At 48.4% G+C, this 22,188-nt stretch overlaps 1 protein-coding gene across 3 annotated transcripts in view; it reads right to left on the bottom strand.

The window, feature by feature from the left end:
• Positions 1-22,188, bottom strand: part of CFDP1 (craniofacial development protein 1) — a 115,394-nt gene that overhangs the window by 7,322 nt on the left and 85,884 nt on the right. The window contains exons 6-7 of one of the 3 annotated variants that reach the window (XR_013347697.1): positions 6,326-6,606; positions 2,005-2,129 (exon numbers count right to left, since the gene is read on the bottom strand). The exons of 1 other annotated variant lie outside the window; for it this stretch is intronic. Coding sequence is in view for 1 of the 2 variants with exons in the window: in XM_077831305.1 (XP_077687431.1) it covers positions 1,971-2,129 (159 nt within the window). In the remaining variant the exon portion in view is untranslated. Of the gene's footprint in view, positions 1-1,970; positions 2,130-6,325; positions 6,607-22,188 lie in introns of those variants that run through there. One more of the 3 variants, XM_077831305.1, reaches the window with a different exon arrangement.

The following is a 22,188-nucleotide window of genomic DNA, read 5'->3' as shown; positions in this document are numbered from 1 at the left end:
TCTCCAGTCTTTAAAGACTACTGCATCCATGCCACTGGAGAGGTTTGCCAGCGGTGAGTGAAGTCTATGGATATTCGTTGCCCCTGTACATGGGCCAGAACAAGAAATCAGAACTTTCCAAGAAAGCGGGACATTTTCAGTTTGTAACTTCAATGCAGACGTAATCAGGACCAAGCAATTAAAGAGGCTGAAGGATCTTCATGATTTCCGGTAAGATTCTGTGTCCCCATGCTGCTAAACTAGTGTGTTTAATGCAATGGCTCTGAAGCAGCCGGCGCCCTGTTCGGCCCAGGTGTCAGCAGGTGCAGGGTCACTGCAGTCAATGGAGCTGAGCTGCACCCCACACACCAAGGATGCATTTCGACGTAAGAAGAGTGTCTAAGGGCTGGTAGAAGGTTTCAGAGCCTTTCATTTGATGCCGTTGGTTTGAATACAGCCCAGATCAATAGCAGCCTAAGCCCTGATGGCTGCCCAGTTGTCCGTGTGAAATGAATTCTCAGGTGGGTTGTTAGTCCAGCTCCTGGTAAAAAAGTGTCCACCGCTTGGACACCACCATTTTAAGCAGCTGGCGCCACCAGAGGCAGCTACAGAGAACTCAAAGGCTGACGGGCAATGGAGATTCAACTCCCCTCTGAATCCTTCTGAAGGCAAGACCCTGCAAAGCCAAGGAAGGGACGTTGGTGGGACACTGTATGTAGGAAGCTGGCACTGCTCGTCATCTACCCATTCTGGGGAGCAGAGCCCATCAGAGAGCAGAGGGCTCTGGCACAGCCTTGCTTGCAGACATCTGTCACTCCTGGTGATGCTGACATATGCCGTCTGAACTGTAAGCCTTCCTCAGAGGGGCTTTTCCCCAGAGGAGAAGTCCAGCTCTGTGCACTAACGGAGTTCGATGTGTTGAGGTGTTTTGTCAGGTCTTGCACAAAAGCCCCTTCCCCATCCTGCTCTCACGTCACCAGAGCCTGATAAATGAGCGTCTTAATCTGGAGGGCCAGATCCACAGCTGGTGTAACTCAATGCAGCTCCTTTGACTTGCTCTGGCTTGATGGAGTGCCACCGACCCACCCACCCCCACCCTGCTCTATTGGCACCCACCTGTCTATGCTGGAGAGGCCAACAGGGCAGATCTAATAGGGTGAGTGGTATGTTAGAGGCCAGGCAGCAAAGAGAAAAGACAAGGGTAATAAAATATCCATTTGAAACAGAAAATCAGATTTGTGGAGCCCTGAGACTGCAAGGTCTCCTGCAGGCAAAGCATAAGAACAGCTTAGCATAGGTTACGTTTTATGAGCAGTCCACTAAGCTGGGGAGATTTTCCCAGAGTCTAGAGAAGCACTTGTGGTAGGGAAGCCATGTCTGATCTTATTCCCTTCCCCATGGCGTGCATTATGAACTGTTTTATCTACAACACCGCTACTTACTTTTATGACATTAACTGCACTGGAGTGAGCACTGCTAGACACACACAATCAATACCCAACGCTCTCATAAACAGCAATGTGCTCTGACAGCTGTTCTGTATTTGTATGCGTCTGTACTGAAGAGGAGGAAAGCCTGAGGAGCCTGTATGGTGCCCCTGGGTGACGTTAAAAAGGGAAAAAAATGTGCTTATGAAAGTGGGATATCTTAGGGCAAGTACAGGGGGCCACCATCTTTTGTCAGTAGATTGCTGGACTGGCTACTCAAAGAACCTGGTCAAGCTGCATTTGCCACCCTATCAGGAGCCATGCCAGCCAGAGTCCATAAGGGTGGGCCTGAAAATCCTAGTGATGTCTTAGGGGACTGTGGGAGTGCTCAGGACAGCCAGACATCCTTCAACAGTCTATCCCCAGGACCCTTAGAGAGAGATCAATTGCTGGGCTCGCAACAGCCGCCTAGTGCTTTGGGGTTTGGTTGCTTCTCTGCAGGAAGTGATGGGTTTCCTGGGTGCTTGGCAGACCCTGACTGCTACTAAATAAAGCCAGTCTTACCCTTCTTTCCCTCGGTTGTGGATGGCCAGATCCTCCCCGATCCCCTCCTCCTCCTTGAAGTTCTCCCAGTCCAGTTTGGATTTCTCTAGCGTGCTCATCTTTTGCTTTTTGGAGCCAATCTTTCCCAGGAGGCTGCTTATGCCACTTGGCCTCTTCACCCTGATAGAGACGACGAAGCAGACACTCATTATTTACTGGGAGAAGACATCATTACCACCTCAAATGAAAACAGAGATGAGAAATGCTGTGTGTGAACCAGGTGGTCATGGCTAAGGAGAACGGTTTCCTTTGCTCATATCAACCCCTGCGCCAGAGACACTCCAGCCAACAAGCCACATTTCCTTGGAGCCTCTCATCCCATGCAGATCTGATGGGCAGAAGCTCTTTGAGGTGAAAAGATTCTGTGTTTGCCTTGCAAGCTCACAATGCGCTGCGAACAGCGGGGCGGGAAGAGGGAAAGGGGCATGGCTCCATACCCTGCTTTAAGGGTCTAACGGTATCAGCCACTGCTTCAGGAGACCAATACACAACCTGGGGCAGACACAGAGCTTAAGGGTCCCCTTCTAATACATGAATAAACGAAACAGCAGGGTCTTCTGGTTTGTGAGGAGACGGGGAGAGAGAAAAGCATGGAGACTGGGATGCCCTTTGAGGCTTCCACAGCAGCGGCACTCACAGTGGCATGAATCATATCAGCCATAGCCACCTCTGCAGTGAAGTGAGGAGGCTGCTTGCCATATAAGTATAAGAAACGGGAAGCATGATATAACTAGGAAGGAGCAGCTGGCCAGTTCCCTGTAAACCAGTGATCTCCTCCTGCATGCCTCCTTGTGGCCTCGTAGCAGCCCTGCAAGTGGTCCCTCACCTCAGTTTCCTTTTGAGACCCCAATAAGTCCATGGAAGCAGATCTAGGCCATCAACAATACATAGTGCAGACAGTCCCAAAGTATAATCCATATCACCCCTGTGCAAGCAGTCCTTGCTCTGACCATACCCCAGGGTTTTCCATCACAGCTAGGCTCCCTATGCATCCTATTCCACCCCAGCCCTTCCTTCTAGGGTGCAACCGCACTTTCCCCTGCAGGAACTCCTGCAGCCTCTCTGCTGGGAGAGCATCTTTACCAGGGAACAGAGTAGCAGCCGTGTTAGTCTGTATTTGCAAAAAGAAAAGGAGTACTTTTGGCACCTTAGAGACTAACCAATTTATTTGAGCATAAGCTTTCGTGAGCTACAGCTCACTTCATCGGATGCTGATGTAGCTCACGAAAGCTTATGCTCAAATAAATTGGTTAGTCTCTAAGGTGCCACAAGTATTCCTTTTCTTTTTACCAGGGAAGCATCCCTCTGCCCCCAACCCTCTCATGGTTACTCTGGGCCAGCTCTCCAACAAGGAGACATCAGCCGGTGAGCTCCTCTGCTGCTCCCCCTTCCTTCAGCCCTCTCTGGGTCCCTCCAGCTCAGAGCCAGCCAGCATCTACCTCTGCTGCTGCTCCAGTCCTGGCTCTCTGGCTTGAGGACATCAGCCAGCAAATCCCTCTTGCGGCTCCCCTGCCTTCAGCCTTCTCCCAGGAGCCATCTTGTCTCTCTGGTAGCTCTCATCCCCTGCCTGCCCTTTTTATAACCCCCCAGGTGCTGCCTTGCCCTCTTAATTGGCCCAACTTTTCTGTTGAATCCACTTTAGGAGAGATCTTTGTGCTGCTGCATCCTCAGCAATTTGGAAAAGCCCATCAAGCCCTAGCAAGTCTTTAAAGGCACGGCATTGCCCTGGCAAAGAGAGCCAATGGGGAATTACACTCTGCGTCAGAACACAGAGCAATCCTTCCTGCTCACCTGAGACATGGTTGGCCGATGCAGGTTGGTTCACTGGAAGGCTGTGGAAGGGGGAGATTTCGAGGACTTGGGTGAAGGCAGGTGAATCTATGTTATGAAGCACGGAGCCGCAGTGGTTTTGTTAAAGTCCCGTTATAATTATAGACGTGTTTTCCATGTGTTTTTCACCAGCTCCCTCCCAGCACAAGACCTTTCCAGCCACACACGAAGTGTTTTGGGGGGCTACCCCTTCTCCTTCCCAAGTGCAGAGGGAGCACAAGATAAAACAAAGGACTTGGGAAGCAGCACAGGTGTGTACAACTTCACCCTAGACCAATGCAGCTCTAGCCTACAGCCTCCTTCATAACTCTGAAAGTCCCTCCACCATGGGCCATCTCCCAGCTCACCAGGACTTTCCTACAAGCACCTAATGGAGCACACCAGCATGGGATGTTGTTGAGCCACATTCAGTTCAGGCCCTAGGGTGGGGCTTTGATACCAAGGTGATGGGCACCTTACATCCCCCACAAAGCACTCCCAGACTCCTCTCCACCTCCTGCAGCAGAGAGAATACTGTATCCCTCCCTAGCACCTTCAGTCAAAGATGTCCAGGCGTGGCTAGACAGTCGCGGTGTACGTCTCCCAGACCCACTGTGATGGAGGGTTTTCTCCTGTTTTCACACAGGGCAGAACTGACACCCAGAGAGATTCACTGATTTTCCCAAGGTCACCAAGGGAACCTGTGCCAGAGCCAGGCACAGAACCTCCCCCTGGCCCTGTGCTGTTCTGTACCCACAAGAGCCTCTGGAAGTTAGTTTACCTGGAGATTTACTGGTAAAAACGCTGGTTTGGAACTGCACTCTAAACCTTCGGGGAAGGTATGGGCCAAGTCCCCATTTTTAAAGAGAAAACACTTCAATCAAGTAATTCTGGGGGTCAGTTTTGTAATGGTCTAGGTAGCGAGAGAGCTGAAACAAGCAGGAGCACAGCGCTGCCCAGGTACAAGAGAGGACATCCCACCCTCAGTTCCCGGTTTGCTGAGGACGGCAGGCTGCACAATTCAAGCCCTCCGAGAAGACCCATTTACCTCGCTGTTGCATGGGATGGTAGACACAAGACTCTTGGGGAAACGCAAGGGCTCAAGGGCTTTGCAGAGTCCCAACCACAAGAAAACTCAACCCCAAACTGCCAGATTAACCCCTTTCCTGCTGGCTGCTTGTGGAGAGGAAGGAAGCTTTGGGGGCATCCCATATTGATGGTCTATACAGGGACATTGGCGATCAAAAGCGAAGGGGAGCAACGGGATGGCACTTTGCTCAACATCACAGCTATATCAGGCGGCACCGCAGAGGCTGTGTGTATTATCAGACCTTAGACCTGCTGCTACGCTCCTCTCTAGCCCTCCGCTGAATTAGTGTCTGCAATGTTATTCCCTCGCAGTGCAGTCGAGGAAGCTGCACTCCTGGCCTCCACCCACCACAGCGCTTGCCAATGGCACCGACCAGTTTAATGAAGTGCAGTCACTTGCCTTTCCTCCCACCCAGCTTTGACAGAGCAGGCTTGTCCCAGTAATTGCTACAGAGCGCAGTCACCTCTGCAGAAGCCTGGGCAAAGAGGGGCTCTGTCCCCTGGCTCTCCCACAGGTGCAGATACGCCAGGCGATGGCAGAGCCAGGCTGCCTGGGATTAGCGGAACAAGCAGGAAATCCCTAAATGTGGGGGGAAAAGGTGGGTGAGGCGAGGAACAGCATCATTTTGCAAGGAGAAGGGCGCAGAGGGGTTAAGAAATAGAAATATTTGTGCCTAGCAGGGGCTGCTGTGAAGCTGAATAGTTTCCTTAACTGCAGGAAATGGTTCTCATTAGACCCCAACCACAGCTGGGCAAGCTATGCAGCCAGTAAATACTTTCTCTGTCCTAGATGGAAGATGCTTACCCAATGCATTGCAGACCAGCAAGCCCACCCCCTCCTGTCCCAGGACAATGCGCCTGCGTGTGAGAGGCAGTCTTAACACCACCACAAAGAGAGAAGTTGTGTAGAAATCCTCAGTTCTGGCTCGCAGCCTAGAAACCAGCGCCGGTTCTTGGTCGGCGACGTCTCTGAATCTGCCTCTTACAAATGGAGCGCTGGGGCCTTGGTCGCCCTAGGGACAGAGCATGAGTGGGGCATTACTCACCACAGGGCAGCCGCTCCCCGCACAGCAATGTGGGACGGCTGGGTTACCCTCTCAGAGAAAAGCCCTGTTTTCCCAGTCCTGGGCTAGGAACTTGCTGAAATGAACCAGGCTGGGATCGCTCCAGCTTGGACAGTGACTAATCACAAAGGCAATGGCAGGCTGAGCTCAGCTGGACGCAAAGGGCTCTGCAACTCATTCACAGTGCAGGCTGCGAGTAACAATGCCACTCATGATGCAACATCCCAGTGCTACCCACAGCGATGGCTGACACAGATCATTGGCACGGAGGACACACTGATTGCTGATTGGGTTTAATAAAATAAACTCCCCATTTCATCTCCCACTCCCCTTGGCTTCCCCGCTCAGGCTCACCTGCCGCCTGGTCCTCTCCTCTCCTGGATTCTTGCCTGATGGTGGGTCCAGTGCTATCAGCAGCTCCAGGCTCCTCTTTCATGGCCACTCTGGCTGGTGGCTGGCCGTTCTACTCCCACATGTGGCTCAAGGTACCAATATCTGAGAGCAGCTTCCATAGCCTTTTCTCCTCGTCTGTGTGGCAGAGGATCCTTGTGGGGGGAGGGCCTGGATTTTGGTAGGTGGGCATCTCAGTGGGCTTCCAGGTGAGGTGGGTGATACTACTGAGGACTGGCTCTTTGCTTGGTGAAGGGGTGAAAGAGAAGGATGGGGAGGCCATCAGCCGGTATTTGCATTGATTGTAGTTTTAATTCTCTTCCCAGGCACTGACGGCCTCAGTTTAGGTGGATTTTTATGTATTTAAGTCTAATTAAATAAATTTTCTAGTTCAGATTAGCAGTGCCCCAGCCTCACCACCTGGGGGCTGAGCAGTGGCCTGTGTGAAAGAGCGAAGTCTCCATGCCGGTCTAGATTTGCTAAATTCACCTTGAGCAGAGGGCAGGGTGGAAGGGCCACACGAGGGCTCTCTCCTCTTACCCAGAATGGAGGCCCGGGGAGCCCCTGGATGGAACGGTGTGGAGCTGTGTGCACTGCTGCTGCCCAGCCTGTGCCCTCTGGCTGGGCAGACAAAGGTACTCGGTCTCCAGACCTGCCACCCAGCACCTTTGCCCAGCCCTGAATTCCCCCAAGAGCTGCAGCCACTGAAATGGATTGTTTGATCATATGCTTGGGAAGCGGTGGGGTCGGGCTCGTTTTATCCTGTCACGCCTTTCTGGAAAGGACCGGCTCTAGAGTCCCATTCACGCTGCTGGAGGCATGGGAGGGGCAGGGCAGCGGCTCCAGGCCAACGTTCAAGAGTTTCCCTTAAATTTATTAAATGTCTAAGTCCCATCACCAAGAGTTGGCGACTGCTTCCCATGCGCCACTGCCCGACTTACACTAACGTACCAGCTTTGTCTGTAGGAACGTCACAGGACCCTCTGCCAGCTTTCCCTAAAGAGGGTGAGAGACATGTTATTACAACAGACATGGGGGCTCTCTCGCAGCTCAGCTGGACTGGCCTTTGTTTTTCGAGCTGAAGCCCATCTTCCAGTGGGGGGTTGGGATTTCCAGTGAGTGTGTCCATTTCTTGCAGCTCAGGGATTTGGTTACACCATCAGACTTCAAGAGGAAACGTGTGCTCACCATCAGATGATGGGAGTAGATACAAATGGCTCCTACCAAGCAGGTCAGCGAGTTGAGAAGCTCTCAGGAAAGCAGGACAGGGATTTTGAGGCCCTGAAACACGAGTCACATTGGCTTTCTAAAAACAACCTAGAGCGAGAGTTAGGAGCGTCTTTGTGCTCCCTGGAAGCTGAAAGAAAGGGAGTATGAATGGACACACTCATTGTCCTTGGTGTAAGCACAAAACATGCTGGGAATCTTGCGACAGCTTGTCAGGGCATCACCTGCCAAAGCAATTTCTTCAGGTGTGCTGAGCACAGACCCAGTGAACACTGCAGTGGGGAGGCGGCAGCAGTTACTTCCTGCCTGGGAGGGTTGTGTGTGAGGGGAAATGACACTTCGTACAGAAGCTATATTTCTTCAGTCAAGAGGCAGCCAGGCAGCTCTGTAGAGGAGGCAGAGGAAGCACTGGAAAGGGAGCTGTCACCTTTAAAGGGAAAACCAAGTTGTCTTGGATTTGCTTCTCCTCTGCTCCCAAGCCTCCAGGGCAGTGGGCTGAGTCTGTCTGCTCTCACAGCACCAAATCATCATCCTCAGAGCATCAATTCGGCTTTCTATAGGCAGCACAGGTGCAAGGGAACAGTTATCCTGCAGCCAGGTTCTCACCTCCTTTGCCTGCATGGCTCTCCACAGAAACCCCTCCAGATTCACCACTCCGCTTACGAAACAAAAAATCTATGTACCCTGGAGAGCCACCTCTCCTACCTCCCAGAGCCACACTGCCACCCCCTCCCACTAGAACCAGACACTTTCCTTTCCTCCCTCCCGATTAAAGCCCTCCCAGAGCCAATCACTTCGGCACCCACCAGAGTGCTCCCCTACAGCCATACAGCCAGCCACTACAACACCTGCCACCCCCCCAATTCAATAAGTGCCTCCAGGAGCTCCCTGCACCCTCCCTGTGCCAGGCACCTCCCCTTGGCAGTGCACAGGGCACGCTTCGACTCAGCTCCCCCACTGGTACAAAGAGATGTAGCTTCATTAAAGCCAACTGGTGGCAATGAAGATAGGCTGATTTTCACCAGCTGAGGATCTGGCCTCTCACATTCTGCACTTAGGACGGAAGAATCCCATGCACCGCTACAGGCTGGGGACCGACTGGCTAAGCAGCAGTTCTGCAGAAAAGGACCTGGGGATTACAGTGAACGAGAAGCTGGATATGAGTCAGCAGTGTGCCCTTGTTGCCAAGAAGGCCAAAGGCATATTGGGCTGCATTAGTAGGAGCATTGCCAGCAGACTGAGGGAAGTATTATTCCCCTCTATTCGGCACTGGTGAGGCCACATCTGGAGTATTGAGTCCAGTTTTGGTCCCTCCACTACAGAAAGGATATGGACAAATTGGAGAGAGTCCAGCAGAGGGCAACGAAAATGATCAGGGGGCTGGGACACATGACTTATGAGGAGAGGCTGAGGGAACTGGGTTTGTTTAGTCTGCAGAAGAGAAGAGTGAGGGGAGATTTGATAGCAGCCTTCAACTATCTGAATGGGGGTTCCAAAGAGGATGGAGCTCGGCTCTTCTCAGTGGTGGCAGATGACAGAACAAGGAGCAATGGTCTCAAGTTGCAGTGGGGGAGGTCTAGGTTGGATATTAGGAAACACTATTTCACTAGAAGGGTGGTGAAGCACTGGAATGCGTTACCTAGGGAGGTGGTGGAATCTCCATCCTTAGATGTTTTTAAGGCCCAGCTTGACAAAGCCCTGGCTGGGATGATTTAGTTGGGGTGGGTCCTGCTTTGAGCAGGGAGTTGGACTAGATGACCTCCTGAGGTCTCTTCCAACCCTACTCTTCTGTGATCAAATCCTGCCCCGCACAATGCTGGCACAAGTGACAGCAAATGTTCCTTTGCTCTTCCCAGACCAGTTCAAGCTCCGATGTGCCCCATAACAGCAAGGGTGCAGCAGAAAGGTGCCAGGCCACCGTGGCAAAGCACTGGCTTCTACCGCTCTGTGAGCTGCCTTGTAGCAGTCTCCCCCACCAACAGGTGCAAAGAGTCCTTCTCTGCCGGGATGGCAAATCGCCACGCGCTGCCCTGGTGATGTATCAAGCCCGTCAGGTGCAGCTCTAGACTGCGTTCCCAGACCAAAGTGATAAGCGCGTTGTACGTGTGCTAACCCAGAGGCTCATAGAGACAGACGAAACTGGCTGGCATTTCTTTTCCCTGCTTGGCATTGTTTCCCAAACTGGCAATGGCTGGGGCGTGAGGAGGGGTTAGCACGTTCTCCGACCAGCAGGTGTTTAAAAAGCCCCAAACCCAACCAACGTGCTCTTAAGCTGTGGGTGGAGATGGAACACTTCAGAGGGAAATTGAGATAAAAGGGAGAGGGTGGATGCAGTTACATAGTTGGCAGGTTTTAAACAGGTTTATTTTGGAACCCAGACTGTAGGATGAAGGGGACGCCGGCCAAGCATGGCAGCAAGGAAAGGGTCGGTCAGGGCAGCGTAGCGAGAGGAAAACCCTGCCAGGTCAGATATCTGTGCCTTTCCACACACTCTGCTTGCCCAGGTGGGAGCAGCTGTCGAGTGTTTATACCCTGACAGCGCCGACAGATCAAGTCAAGGAACATGCTCAGAACCCAGTGGGTGCAATTCTGTGCCTGTAATCCCACCAACAGAGTAACTTTACTTCTACTTTGCATAATGACAGGTTTCAGAGTAACAGCCGTGTTAGTCTGTATTCGCAAAAAGAAAAGGAGTACTTGTGGCACCTTAGAGACTAACCAATTTATTTGAGCATTAGCTTTCGTGAGCTACAGATCCGATGAAGTGAGCTGTAGCTCACGAAAGCTCATGCTCAAATAAATTGGTTAGTCTCTAAGGTGCCACAAGTCCTCCTTTTCTTTTTACTTCTACTGAAAGTCCAGTGGGGTGTCTGGCAACTGATGTGGTTAGCATTTTCCATTGACAAGCCTGCCTTGCCAGCAGGACAGTGCCCTCCAAAGCAGCATGGTGGAGCACTGGCTCTAGAGGGAAGACTGCCACCTAGTGACTCATCAGCTCCTCCTGCAGTCCCAGTGCACTCCTCGGAGGTCTTTCACGCAAGAGCTGACCTGACCTGCTTAGCTTAGGGGATAATCCGGGATCACAGCACAAGGCGGAATAGCTGCGGGCCAAAATGAATGTTTAAGTCAGAGAGCTATTGGGGCAAGAGAGGCCATAACCTCCCCGAAGTGCGGGGAAGTCCCCTGCACCAATTAAGGAAAAGGGGAGACATCTGATTTGCCTTGCCGCCCAGGTGTGTCGTGTCTGCACACCCACACATTTGCATTCAGCTCCATTACTTTAATAGCCCCCCTGTCTATTAGCAGCCTTCTACTTTTATGGCATCAGCCATGAAGGGCTCATCTACCACCCCTCCCGCAAGCCAATCACCGACGGCACCTTTTGATCCCACAGAAAAGTGCTTCGGGTGATGCACAATCACCTGAACAATTCAACAGCAGCGGCAAAGGCTAAGCAGCACTTGAAAAACAGTCACATATTTGGGCGCAGGTGTTTTTAGAAACATCTGTAACATAATTTGCTTGCCTGATTACTGAGATCCCAGACAGTCGTCTGGTCATTTGAGTGTGCCGTTATCTCAAGGGGGAGGGGGGCATCACTCTAAACACCTGGGCTCAGAGCCTCAGTTGACTTCAGAGGATCAGCACTGACTTACTGAAGATCTGGCCTTTGCACACTAAGAATTCAAGAGAAAAAGGAATTTACACTGCTTCTGTCACAGTTCAGGGCAACCTCTATTGCTCCCCTCATGGTACAGCATGGTCCCGGCTTCTCAGCTGTCACCTCTCTAGGGCAGAGACCCACGTCTCTCTCCCTCCTGAACGGGGTTTTTCCAGGCTGCGCAGTTCCCTGCCTACACTGTGAGCTCCGCAGCAAGCTAGACAACCTTCTGCTGTCTGTGCTTTTTTTTCTCCTCAGAGGCTACAAACAGGACAATTGCCCAGAGTTACAAGTTACCACACAGCTCTTTCTAAAGCAAGCACATTTATTTGTCAGCACTGCATAGAAAACACATTTAAAACAGTAAAAGAACCTACACACATGCTAATAAACTCACTAGAGATCATCCCAACTCCAACAAAGGCAGATGAACAGTCCTTCCAACCCCACCACGGGATTTTTCTGTGATTGCAAGTTCATAACAGCTTTTAGAACAAACACACCCATTCATAGATTAGCCTTTCCTTCATACAGTGGGGTGCAATCAGCGAGACAATGTTTCTCTCCTCAGGCGTAGCTTCAAAAGTTTGAGTCCAGGTGAGAATTTGCATTTGCCTCCCCCCAGGTATTTTCTAGGAAACCCACTTACCGTGGTTTGTCTTGAAAGTTCCTTCTCATCTGGCACATTGTTTAAAAGCATGCTTTGAAGCTCACAATACTTCCTAAGGTTTCCAGTGCCCACATCTCTCCCCTAGAGGAGTTATACACAATCCCACAATAACACATGAACTTTGCATTTAGAATACAATGGACTCCAAAGCTATTTAAACTTAATTCATTTGCATCTCCCAAAGACACTGCAGGAAATTGCTGGATGTGTCTTAGCTGAGAGACACTTAATTCTGACTACTGCAACCACAGCCATGCTACTCCCCATGCAAGTCCTGGCTCCATCAAAATAAGTAGCAAACCTCCCACTGAATTTAGCCCAATGGGAGCCTTGCTATTTACTTCAACAGGAGAAGAAATTGCCTCCTTTCCCCCTGTTCTACTAATGATACCAGCCTCGGTGAGTTCTGTGTGAGGCATTGGAGCCTATCTCCACGCTGCGCCCCCACACATGCTCACCCCATCAGAACCACCTGCCACTACCACGACACACTCAGGATGGGAGCTGGCCAAGACAACTTCCTCGTAGGTCATTTATTTGATAGGTCTGTGTGGTTTGTTTTTAAGATGGAGATACTGAAAAGTACAGGGCAGTTCTGACTTTTGATGGGACTTGGGCACTGAAGTGCCCTGTGCTCTTGAAAACGTCCTCTTACATCTACTGTGCTATGCACACACTGATAATTAACTGTACAGTCTTGTTACTGTCCTCTCTTCCTCCCTGCCCCACTCCCATCCCCCATTTTATCTCTCTTCCATCATGTAATTTACTAGACTGAAAACCCTTTGAGCCAGGGACTTATTTTAAGCATCTTCATGCTGCCAGGCTCACTTTTCGGCACTCAATGAATAAAAAAGGTTACATTTCATTCTTTTTAAGACTATAATAGGCAACGTGCTAGGTGCTGTGCAGGCATATGGGAAAACATGGCTGCTGTGCTCCAAAGAGGTTGCAATTGAAAAAGACAAAAAAGAGCAGGACATGGATGCAGTGTCCAAGCCTAGCGATCGGAGCAAAGTGGATAAAAATTGAAGATTTTTTTAAAGTATTTTTTAATTTGAATTGGATTTTTTTATTTTGTTATTTCAATTAAAATCAGTTTTTTCTTTTTTAAAATAAATCTGTTTAAAATGAAATCTGAATTTAATAAAAAAATGTTAAGACCTAAACTTATTATAATTCGGTTGTATATCTGAAATGTGTTTTGATCAGAGATGTTTATGTATTCAAAACATTTAAGGTTGTTATATTTCATAAAAACAAATTGTATATGCTGTTTTGTGTATTTCTTTAAATTCCAGTTACCATCCTTATGCAGCTTGACACAAACCATGAGCAAAAAGTTAATTATCTAGTAAATAAGCAATATCTCATTCACCATTTTCTAACATGCTAAAAATGCACAATTAACAAGAATCTGAAAATATTAAGTTATATCATGTGACGAAGCGGAAATGTTCTTAATGTTTTCTCCGAATACTGTGTGGGTGCCTCAGTTTCCCCTATGCCTTTCTTAAGTATGTAGGTGGTGGGATAAGGGTGCGTGATTGTTGCAGAGCAGTAGGCAGACGTGATGCTGTCTGTACAGAGAATGGCTGACACCCTGTCTCCTGGCAACCGATGGCCTGGGTCCCTCCCCTGCAAAGGTGCCAACTGAAGGCGTTGGAGAACAAAGAGATCAGGTGGCCTCCTGGCCCGGGAAAGAAACAAAGGCCAGAGGAGGGGCTGGAGGGTGCTTCAGTTTAGAGCTGGCTGGGGAAATGGAGGGAGGCCCAGAACCGGGGTCTGGGCTCCCTACCCCCCTAGATGAACCTGACTGAGGGGTCCTGTTCCCTGTACCTACAAGCTCTGTTTTAGACCATGTTCTTGTTATCTAATAAACCGTCTGTTTTACTGGCTGGCTGAGAGTCACGTCTGACTGCAGAGTTGAGGTGCAGGGCCCTCTGGCTTCCCCAGGAGCCCTGTCTGTGAGGACTCGCTGTAGGAAGCGCACAGTGTGAGAAGAGGATGCTGAATACTTCGAGGTTCAGACCCAGGAAGGTCGAAGCTGTGTAAACTTCTTGCCCTGGAGACAGTATGCTCAGAGAGAGGGGGCATGCTCCCCCAGAGTCCTGACTGGCTTCGTATGGAGTAGTTCCAAAGCATTGCCCGGTGACTTCGTGATATATCATTACCTAAATAAGTCGACATAGTTATAGTGAACCCGCCGAGGAAGCAAACAGATGTACCAAATATAGCGTAAAAGATCTACTTACTTGTAAATCAACATGTTTTAATGAGAGTGCACACCTTTCTTTAGAAAAAAACTGACGCACAACAGAAAAGTTGATTTAAAAAATTGATGATTTAAATTGCCTTGATTTAAATCAATCCACCCTGGCATAGGGACTGAATGGCACATACCGTGGAAATGCCAGGAGGGATTCTGGGTATGAGATATGTACAATTCTATTTTATATGTGTATGTCTTTGTACAGAGCTTTGCATAATGGGGTCCAACCTGGTCGAGGCCACGAGGGGCTACTGCAATATGCTGAACAGTGGTGACAGACTGTGCAGGCATACAAACCCATCTCCCCAGACGTGTCACTTATCGAATGAATGCTCCTCTCCAAATGAATAATGATGGTAACAAAAATGAATGTGCAATGCTGAAACCCTAGTGGATTACCAGACTCAGAGAAAGGAACGTTTGCATAACCATCAAAACCACACAGACTTTTCCCCTTGGGTTAAATCTCACCAGGGCTCTTAAAAGAAGTACAAAAGTAGCAGTCTAACCAGTGATTAGTACAGAGGACTGGGAATCAATATCTCCCCACTCCTCCTTCCCACACCCTGGAACCTGTCACCTCTGCGAGGAAGAGAGTTTAGATCGTTCACCATCATTACAATAATAAAAGGGGCTGCCAGAAGGTGGCTGTGACGGGCGTACTGCTACACCTGGAGAGCCCAGTGGCCAGGCTTCGGACATGATGACATGTGGGCTTCATCAGCACAGAGACCCAAGGAAGGACATGACAAGCCAAGCGCAAGGCTATCATTGACATGGTGAGGACTGCTCGAGGCAGTGGCAGAGCTTGCTAGTGGCACAGTCAGAGCTGGATGTATTTTTGTCTAAGTCAAGTTAGCGGGGAATAAAGATTTGTTACAGGAAGACAAAATGTCATTCCAACTTCCTGGTGGTAGCGACTGACAGAAGGTCAGATTGCCACGCTAAGATTCAGACTTGTATTTTATTGCTATATTTATATATTAATCCAGTGCAGGGGATTTACATGGTACTTTTCAAGATATGCAATGCACCCTAGCTATTCCATAGTGCTTTTCTCCTGTGATCTCAAACCACTTCACCAAGGGGGATAAACAGCATGATCCCCATTGACATGATGGGGAAACTGAGGCAGAGGGGTAAACTACAGTGTTTTTCATTAGTAGATCTCAAAGTGCTTTAAAAAGGTCAGCATCATCACCCTCAATTTACAGATGGGGAAAACGGAGGCAGAGAGCAGCAACATGACTTGCCAAAGGTCACATAGAAAGCAAATGGCAGAGATCCCTGTTCTCACTCCCAGTCCAGTGATCCCTATGAGCGCAGACGACCGTTCAAGCTTTATAAACGCTTTACAAAAGTCCCCCTCCATCTTTGATTTGCCTTTCGGAAGCACGGTTCTGGAAAGCTATGTGGCAAACACATAGCTCAAACTACAGCCATAGTTGGGGGTGGGAAGGCATTTTCCCCAGATCAGATTGGCAGAGACCTGGGGGATTTTCGCCTTCCTCTGCAGCATGGGACACAGGCCACTTGCTGGGTTGAACTACAGTAAATTATGGATTCTCTGCAACTAGAAGCCTTTGAATCATGATTTGAAGACTTCAGCAACTCAGCCAGAGGTTAGGGGGCCTATTACATGAGCGGGTGGGTGAGGTCCTGTGGCCTGCAATGTGAAGGAGGTCAGAGTAGATGATCATGATGGTCCCTTCTGACCTTAAAGTCTGTGAGCCTCTGACCTGCAAGTTTCCTTTCTCAGCAGGAAAACCTCATCAGGGAATGGATGGGAGTTTCCTGCCCAGCTCAGAATGTTTTGGGAAGAGACTGCTGCCATGGAGAGCACACTTCCTGCCGGCGGGACGAAGGAAAATATTTCCCTGGAGCCTTTTAAAAATAGTTGCTAAGGGCTTGTCTACACGGTCAAAGTGCCCCAGCACAGTTAAAGCCTTGTGTGGACACAGTTAAAGTGGCAAGAAGGTGCTCCCAGCGGTGTAGGGGAATAAGTTATCCTGGTAGCAGGCCCCTTTATACCAGTATAACTACATCCACACTAGGGGCACCATACTGGTATCATTATGTTGGTGCAAAATCACCCCCACCTTTAGGCTTTGTCTACACTGCCCCTTTACAGAGCTGAAACTTTCTCGCTCAGGGGTGTGAAAAAACACTCCCCTGAGCGATGCACGTTTCAGTGCTGTAAAGTGGCAGTGTAGACAGGGCTGGTAGCTATGCCTCTTGTGGGGGTGGGTTTTACAACGCTGGGAGAGCTGCTGTGACTACACAGCCACATAAAAGTGTTGCCGCAGCAGTGCTTTAACATTGGTAGGGAAGACAAAAACTGCACATAGGCCAGGGCCAACTCTGGCTCCTTTACAGGATGGTGCGTGAGGCTGCTATAACCTACGTTCTCACTGCAAAGTAGGCAGGTGGCCAGCTGGGCCAAAGAGAAACCCAGCTCAAGCCTGGGAAAGAGATTTTCCTGTGTGGATGAAAGAGGGGATAAGGGGCAACAGCTAGCAAACGAATTCACAGAGCAGCCCAGCTTCATATGCTGCTAAGAACGATGGGATATCCCATCAGTCATCAATCCCAGCCCACGAGCTAGTCCAGAGACACTGTGGATGTGGTTACATGGATCTGGCCCAGGTAGGGCTTGCAGTGGGGACACCCCGGGCTAGGTTAGCCCAGGCTAACTCTGCAGTGAGGACATACTCTGATTGGCAGAGATTTCTACAACAGACACGGCAGGCAAGCTAACCGCATTATAACGATTGTGTAGGCACATCAATGGGGGTTTAAGTGAAGCAGCCCTGGCTTTAGATCCTGTGAGGACAGCAATGATTCCAACCCACTACTAACCACCTATTCCTCCTCTCACACCTGACCAGGGTTCTAGGGTCTGCCCTGTACACACCACTGCACCCCTTTAAAACTAAATCAGTGAAACATCACACCTTTACTTGTATCAATGCAACTTCTGGGTGGACACCAGCCACTTTAAATAAAAGGGAAATAAATAATCCTCTGATTTATTATGTTATATGCACAGATGGGGTGAGATGCACAGATTGGTGTACCCAAACCTTTATATTTTTGTGATGTATTTAAAATATTTATAAAAATAAACTGTGAAAAAAACAACCCTCTAAATTAATGGCACATGTCAAATAGAAGTGCTGAATTTCATTGCTCTCACCATTCGTGGGATAATTTCACCATCAAGGTGTTTTTCTTCCTTTTAGTCTATAAACTCTGTGGGTTGGTCAACCCACCAGTTTTGTACTGATTTAACTATACCAGTTTAGAAAACGGATACAGTTAGATCAGACCCCCAATATGGATGTATGAAGGTGCTTGCATTGGCATATTAAGACAATAAGCTATCTGTGTAAGCACCTTCAGATTGCTATAACTTTGTCCATGCTAGTGGGTGTTCTGAATTAACTAGATCTGTTTCTAAACTAACATAGTTAAATCAGTACAAACACTTGTGTTTACACAATGGGTCAGATAACTGGTATTCTTATATGGCTGTCCATGTAAGACTGGTATACCAATGGCAGACAGAAAAAAAGGACAGATTCAGTGGTATTTTGTTGCCTGTAAAGCTGAGCGAATCATCAAGTTTTTGGTAAGGGGGCAGGGAAACCGAAATATTAAAAAAAATTTTTTTTTTGTTCAGTTTGAGCTGTAATTGCATCGTTTGGGTTTTTTTTCCCTCACTGTAATGTAATCCTCGCACACTCAAAATTTCATTGTAGGTTGAACAAATGTTTTATTTGACCCAAAAAACCAATAAATCAATCATTGTGTTTCATTTCCGGGTGTCTGTTTCCCTTTGTTTGGGTTTTTAATATAAATCTAGATTTTTATATATATATAAATCTACAAATATAAATCAAGAGGACACATTTTGAAATGAAAAGTCAACATGTTTTATTTTGAAATGGTCAAAACACACCCCCTCAACTTTAAAAACAAATCATTTTTTGAGCTGAAACCATTTGCCAAATTAATTTCTGTGCCCCACAAAATGCATTTTTGGAAATTTTATTATTTGCTGAAAAAACCTCCCCTGGCTCTCATTACACGGTCCAATCTGGCATATATACCACAAGGTAGCAGTGGACTCTGTTAGTGTTTTAGCTAAATTCAGCTCACTAACATTGGTGACAATTTTGAGTAACATCCTTCAGTGACGTCTATAGCTAGGCATGGAAATAAACGAGAATTGACTTTCAAAGCTACTAAGCGCTCAGCTCCTGCAGACCAATGGAGTTTGGTCAAATGTTTAAAATCAAACCACCAGCCACCACAGCTCTAGGCTGAGATTAAGCTTGGAACAGAATTTACTTAAAAGGAATTTGCCTGAGAAAGGTAGGAGCAGCTGTAATCATCTGCACAAAATTACTCCACTGTGCTACCTTAAAAACATCTATATTCCTTCCTGCCATACTATTCAGATTTTAATTGCTAATTGAGTTTATTAAAAAAAAAAATTGCTGGCGCACAGAACAGAAATTCTTCCTCTCTTTTCATGGAGGCAAACTCCATCCCCTTTTGTTTAATAGCAGCTCCTTTGTTTAGAATTCCAGTTCTAAGCAGCCTTGAAGTATTCTGGGAATGGCTTGGTTACGATATCCCCTCCAGACTGATGCCTTGACTCATTTCTAGCCAGCCGAGAAGCTGCTTCAAATCGCGTATAAAAAGTAACGGTAATGGAATTGTTCCAAGACTAAAGGGATTTCAAAGTGAGTGACTTTGGATGATACAGCAACTGGTGCAATTCCCACACTGGTTTTTTTAGCCCTATGTGCCTTGCGGTAGTATAACTGCATGGAGAGTGTAACATCCTACTCAGCCGATCCTGAGAACATGCCCTGCGCTCATCTTCCAGCAAACGGGTGCCAGGCTTCATCAGTGTGCCCACGTAAAATGACAGAGGTGGTCTGATAGATGCCTGAGCTTCAATTTTGATCAGCTTCCCACTGTGTCAGTTTAATGACGTACTCTGATCAAAACGAGGCAAGAGAGCCAAGATGGGGGCAGGGCAGAAAGGGATTGAAAGAACAATGCATCTGACAGGCTTGTAAATGTTCATATTCAAAACAAAACATGCTGCTTCCCATCAGCAGATGTTTGCAAAGTCCAGCAAAAAAAGAAGAGAGAACTAGAAGAGAAAGACTGCCCAGAATTAAAGCAGGCCTCTCCAGCCTAGCACAACTGTATCTTTACAACAAGAAATAAGTGAGGGTTTCTTGAAACCCAATGGATCAATTGCTTTGCCATTCCATGGAAAGACAAATCGTGCAGACTGCACACCATCTAGTATCAGCTAGTGGTGAGCTTGCGCTGGCAGCATGTGGGACTTTGGGGGCTGATAAACATTTGTACATTGCTACATGCAGACATAAAACCTGAATTGGGAGTCAAAAATACTTAACTGTTTTGGGGGTGGGGAGTACATCACCACTGCAGGCATGAGAATTTCATTTCTTTTTACAAGACGGTTCCATTCAAAGATTAAGAAATAGACAAATTGGACACACCCTAATATTTGAGGGGTGGACGTACGCAGGAAAAGCCCTAAAGATCCAAAAAGGTATAAAACAACACAGTCCAACTCAAATGAAAGAAAGAAGTCAGGGCTAGCGACTGAAAGCGTCTTATAGGAGAAAGGGTTCAGCGGGGCCAAACTTCCAAATCCTTGCTAGCTGCAGTGCTATCAACTTTCTTATTTGATCACCAGCCTCATGAGACCTGGTATTCTTATGGAAGCCCCAGCTCCTGGAGTCATGTGATTAGGAGAAACTCTAGGCTTGCATTTGTTTTTCAAAGTGAATTTCTAAGCTTCATGGTTGTGGAGAAAGGTCCTGTTTTCAAGCCTCAGTGCTCCCCAAAGGCTCCCAAACCAGAAAGCAGAGAAAAAAGCCCCATTTTTTAAAAAAAGTATTAGAATAATAGAATATCAGGGTTGGAAGGGACCTCAGGAGGCCATCTAGTCCAACCCCCTGCTCAAAGCAGAACCAATCCCCAACTAAATCATCCCAGCCAAGGTTTTGTCAAGCCTGATCTTAAAAACTTCAAAGGAAGGAGATTCCACCACCTCCCTAGGTAACCGATTCCAGTGTTTCACCACCCTCCTAGTGAAAAAGTTTTTCCTAATATCCAACCTAAACCTCCCCCACTACAAAATTCAGACCATTACTCCTCATTCTGTCGTGCTACCACTGAGAACAGTCTAGATCCATCCTCTTTGGAACCCCCTTTCAGGTAGTTGAAAACAGCTATCAAATCCCCCCTCATTCTTCTCTTCTGCAGACTAAACAATCCCAGTTCCCTCAGCCTCTCCTCATAAGTCATGTGTTCCAGTCCCTTAATCATTTTTGTTGCTCTCCGCTGGACTCTCTCCAATTTTTTCATATCCTTCTTGTAGTGTGGGGCCCAAAACTGGACACAGTACTCCAGATGAGGCCTCACCAATGTCGAATAGAGGGGAACGATCACGTCTCTCGATCTGCTGGCAATGCCCCTACTTATACATCCCAAAATGCCATTGGCCTTCTTGGCAACAAGGGCACACTGTTGACTCATATCCAGCTTCTCGTCCACTGTAACCCCTAGGTCCTTTTCCGCAGAACTGCTGCCGAGCCATTCGGTCCCTAGTCTGTAGCAGTGCAGGGGATTCTTCCGTCCTAAGTGCAGGACTCTGCACTTGTCCTTGTTGAACCACATCAGATTTCTTTTGGCCCAATCCTCTAATTTGTCTAGGTTCCTCTGTATCCTATCCCTCCCCTCCAGCGTATCTACCTCTCCTCCCAGTTTAGTGTCATCTGCGAACTTGCTGAGGGTGCAATCCATGCCATCCTCTAGATCATTAATGAAGATACTGAACAAAGCCAGCCCCAGCACCGACAGTTGGGGCACTCCACTTGATACCAGCTGCCAACTAGACATGGAGCCATTGATCACTACCTGTTGAGCCCGACAATCTAGCCAGCTTTCTGTCCACTTTGACAAAGTTCCTGCTTTACCTTGGTGGGTCTTGCACTTATTGGCGGATTTGCTCGCCTTGGAGCTTCACGGCAGCCCTCAGCTTGGCTGTTTTTCTGAACCCACAGTCCAGGTCGACTCCTCCTGTGTCTGACCAGGAGTCGGGAGGATTGGGGGCAAACCCGGGCCCGCCCTCTACTCCGGGTTCCAGCCCAGGGCCCAGTGGAATGCAGCTGTCTAGAGTGCCTCCTGGAACAGCTGTGCGACAGCTACAAGTCCCTGGGCTACTTCCCCATGGCCTCCTCCCAACCCCTTCTTTATCCTCACCACAGGACCTTCCTCCTGGTGTCTGATAATGCTTGTACACCTCAGTCCTCCAACAGTCCACGTTCTCACTCTCAGCTCCTAGTGCCTCTTGCTCCCAGCTCCTCACACGCACACCACAAATTGACGAGAGCTCCTTTTTAAAACCCAGGTGCCCTGATTAGCCTGCCTTAATTGATTCTAGCAGCTTCTTGATTGGCTGCAGGTGTTCTAATCAGCCTGTCTTAATTGTCTCCAGAAGGTTCCTGATCGTTCTGGAACATTCCCTGTTACCTTACGCAGGGAAAAGGGACCTACTTAGCCTGGGGCTAATATATCTACCTTCTATTACTCTCCTATAGCCATCTGGCCCGACCCTGTCACACCACCTTATAGTCCATTCATCCAGCCCATACTTCTTTAACTTGCTGGCAAGAATACTGTGGGAGACTATGTCAAAAGCTTTGCTAAAGTCAAGGAATAACATGTCCACTGCTTTCCCCTCATCCACAGAGCCAGTTATCTTGTCATAGAAGGCAATTAGATTAGTCAGGCATGACTTGCCCTTGGTGAATCCATGCTGACTGTTCCTGATCACTTTCCTTTCCTCTAAGGACTTCAGAATTGATTCCTTGAGGACCTGCTCCATGATTTCTCTAGGGACTGAGGTGAGGCTGACTGGCCTGTAGTTCCCCGGGGTC

This window comes from Eretmochelys imbricata, chromosome 12 (assembly GCF_965152235.1).
Source record: "Eretmochelys imbricata isolate rEreImb1 chromosome 12, rEreImb1.hap1, whole genome shotgun sequence".
NCBI lineage: Eukaryota > Metazoa > Chordata > Testudines > Cheloniidae > Eretmochelys > Eretmochelys imbricata.
Note: the sequence above shows the minus strand (reverse complement) of the source record. Positions and strands in the feature narration are given on the sequence as shown.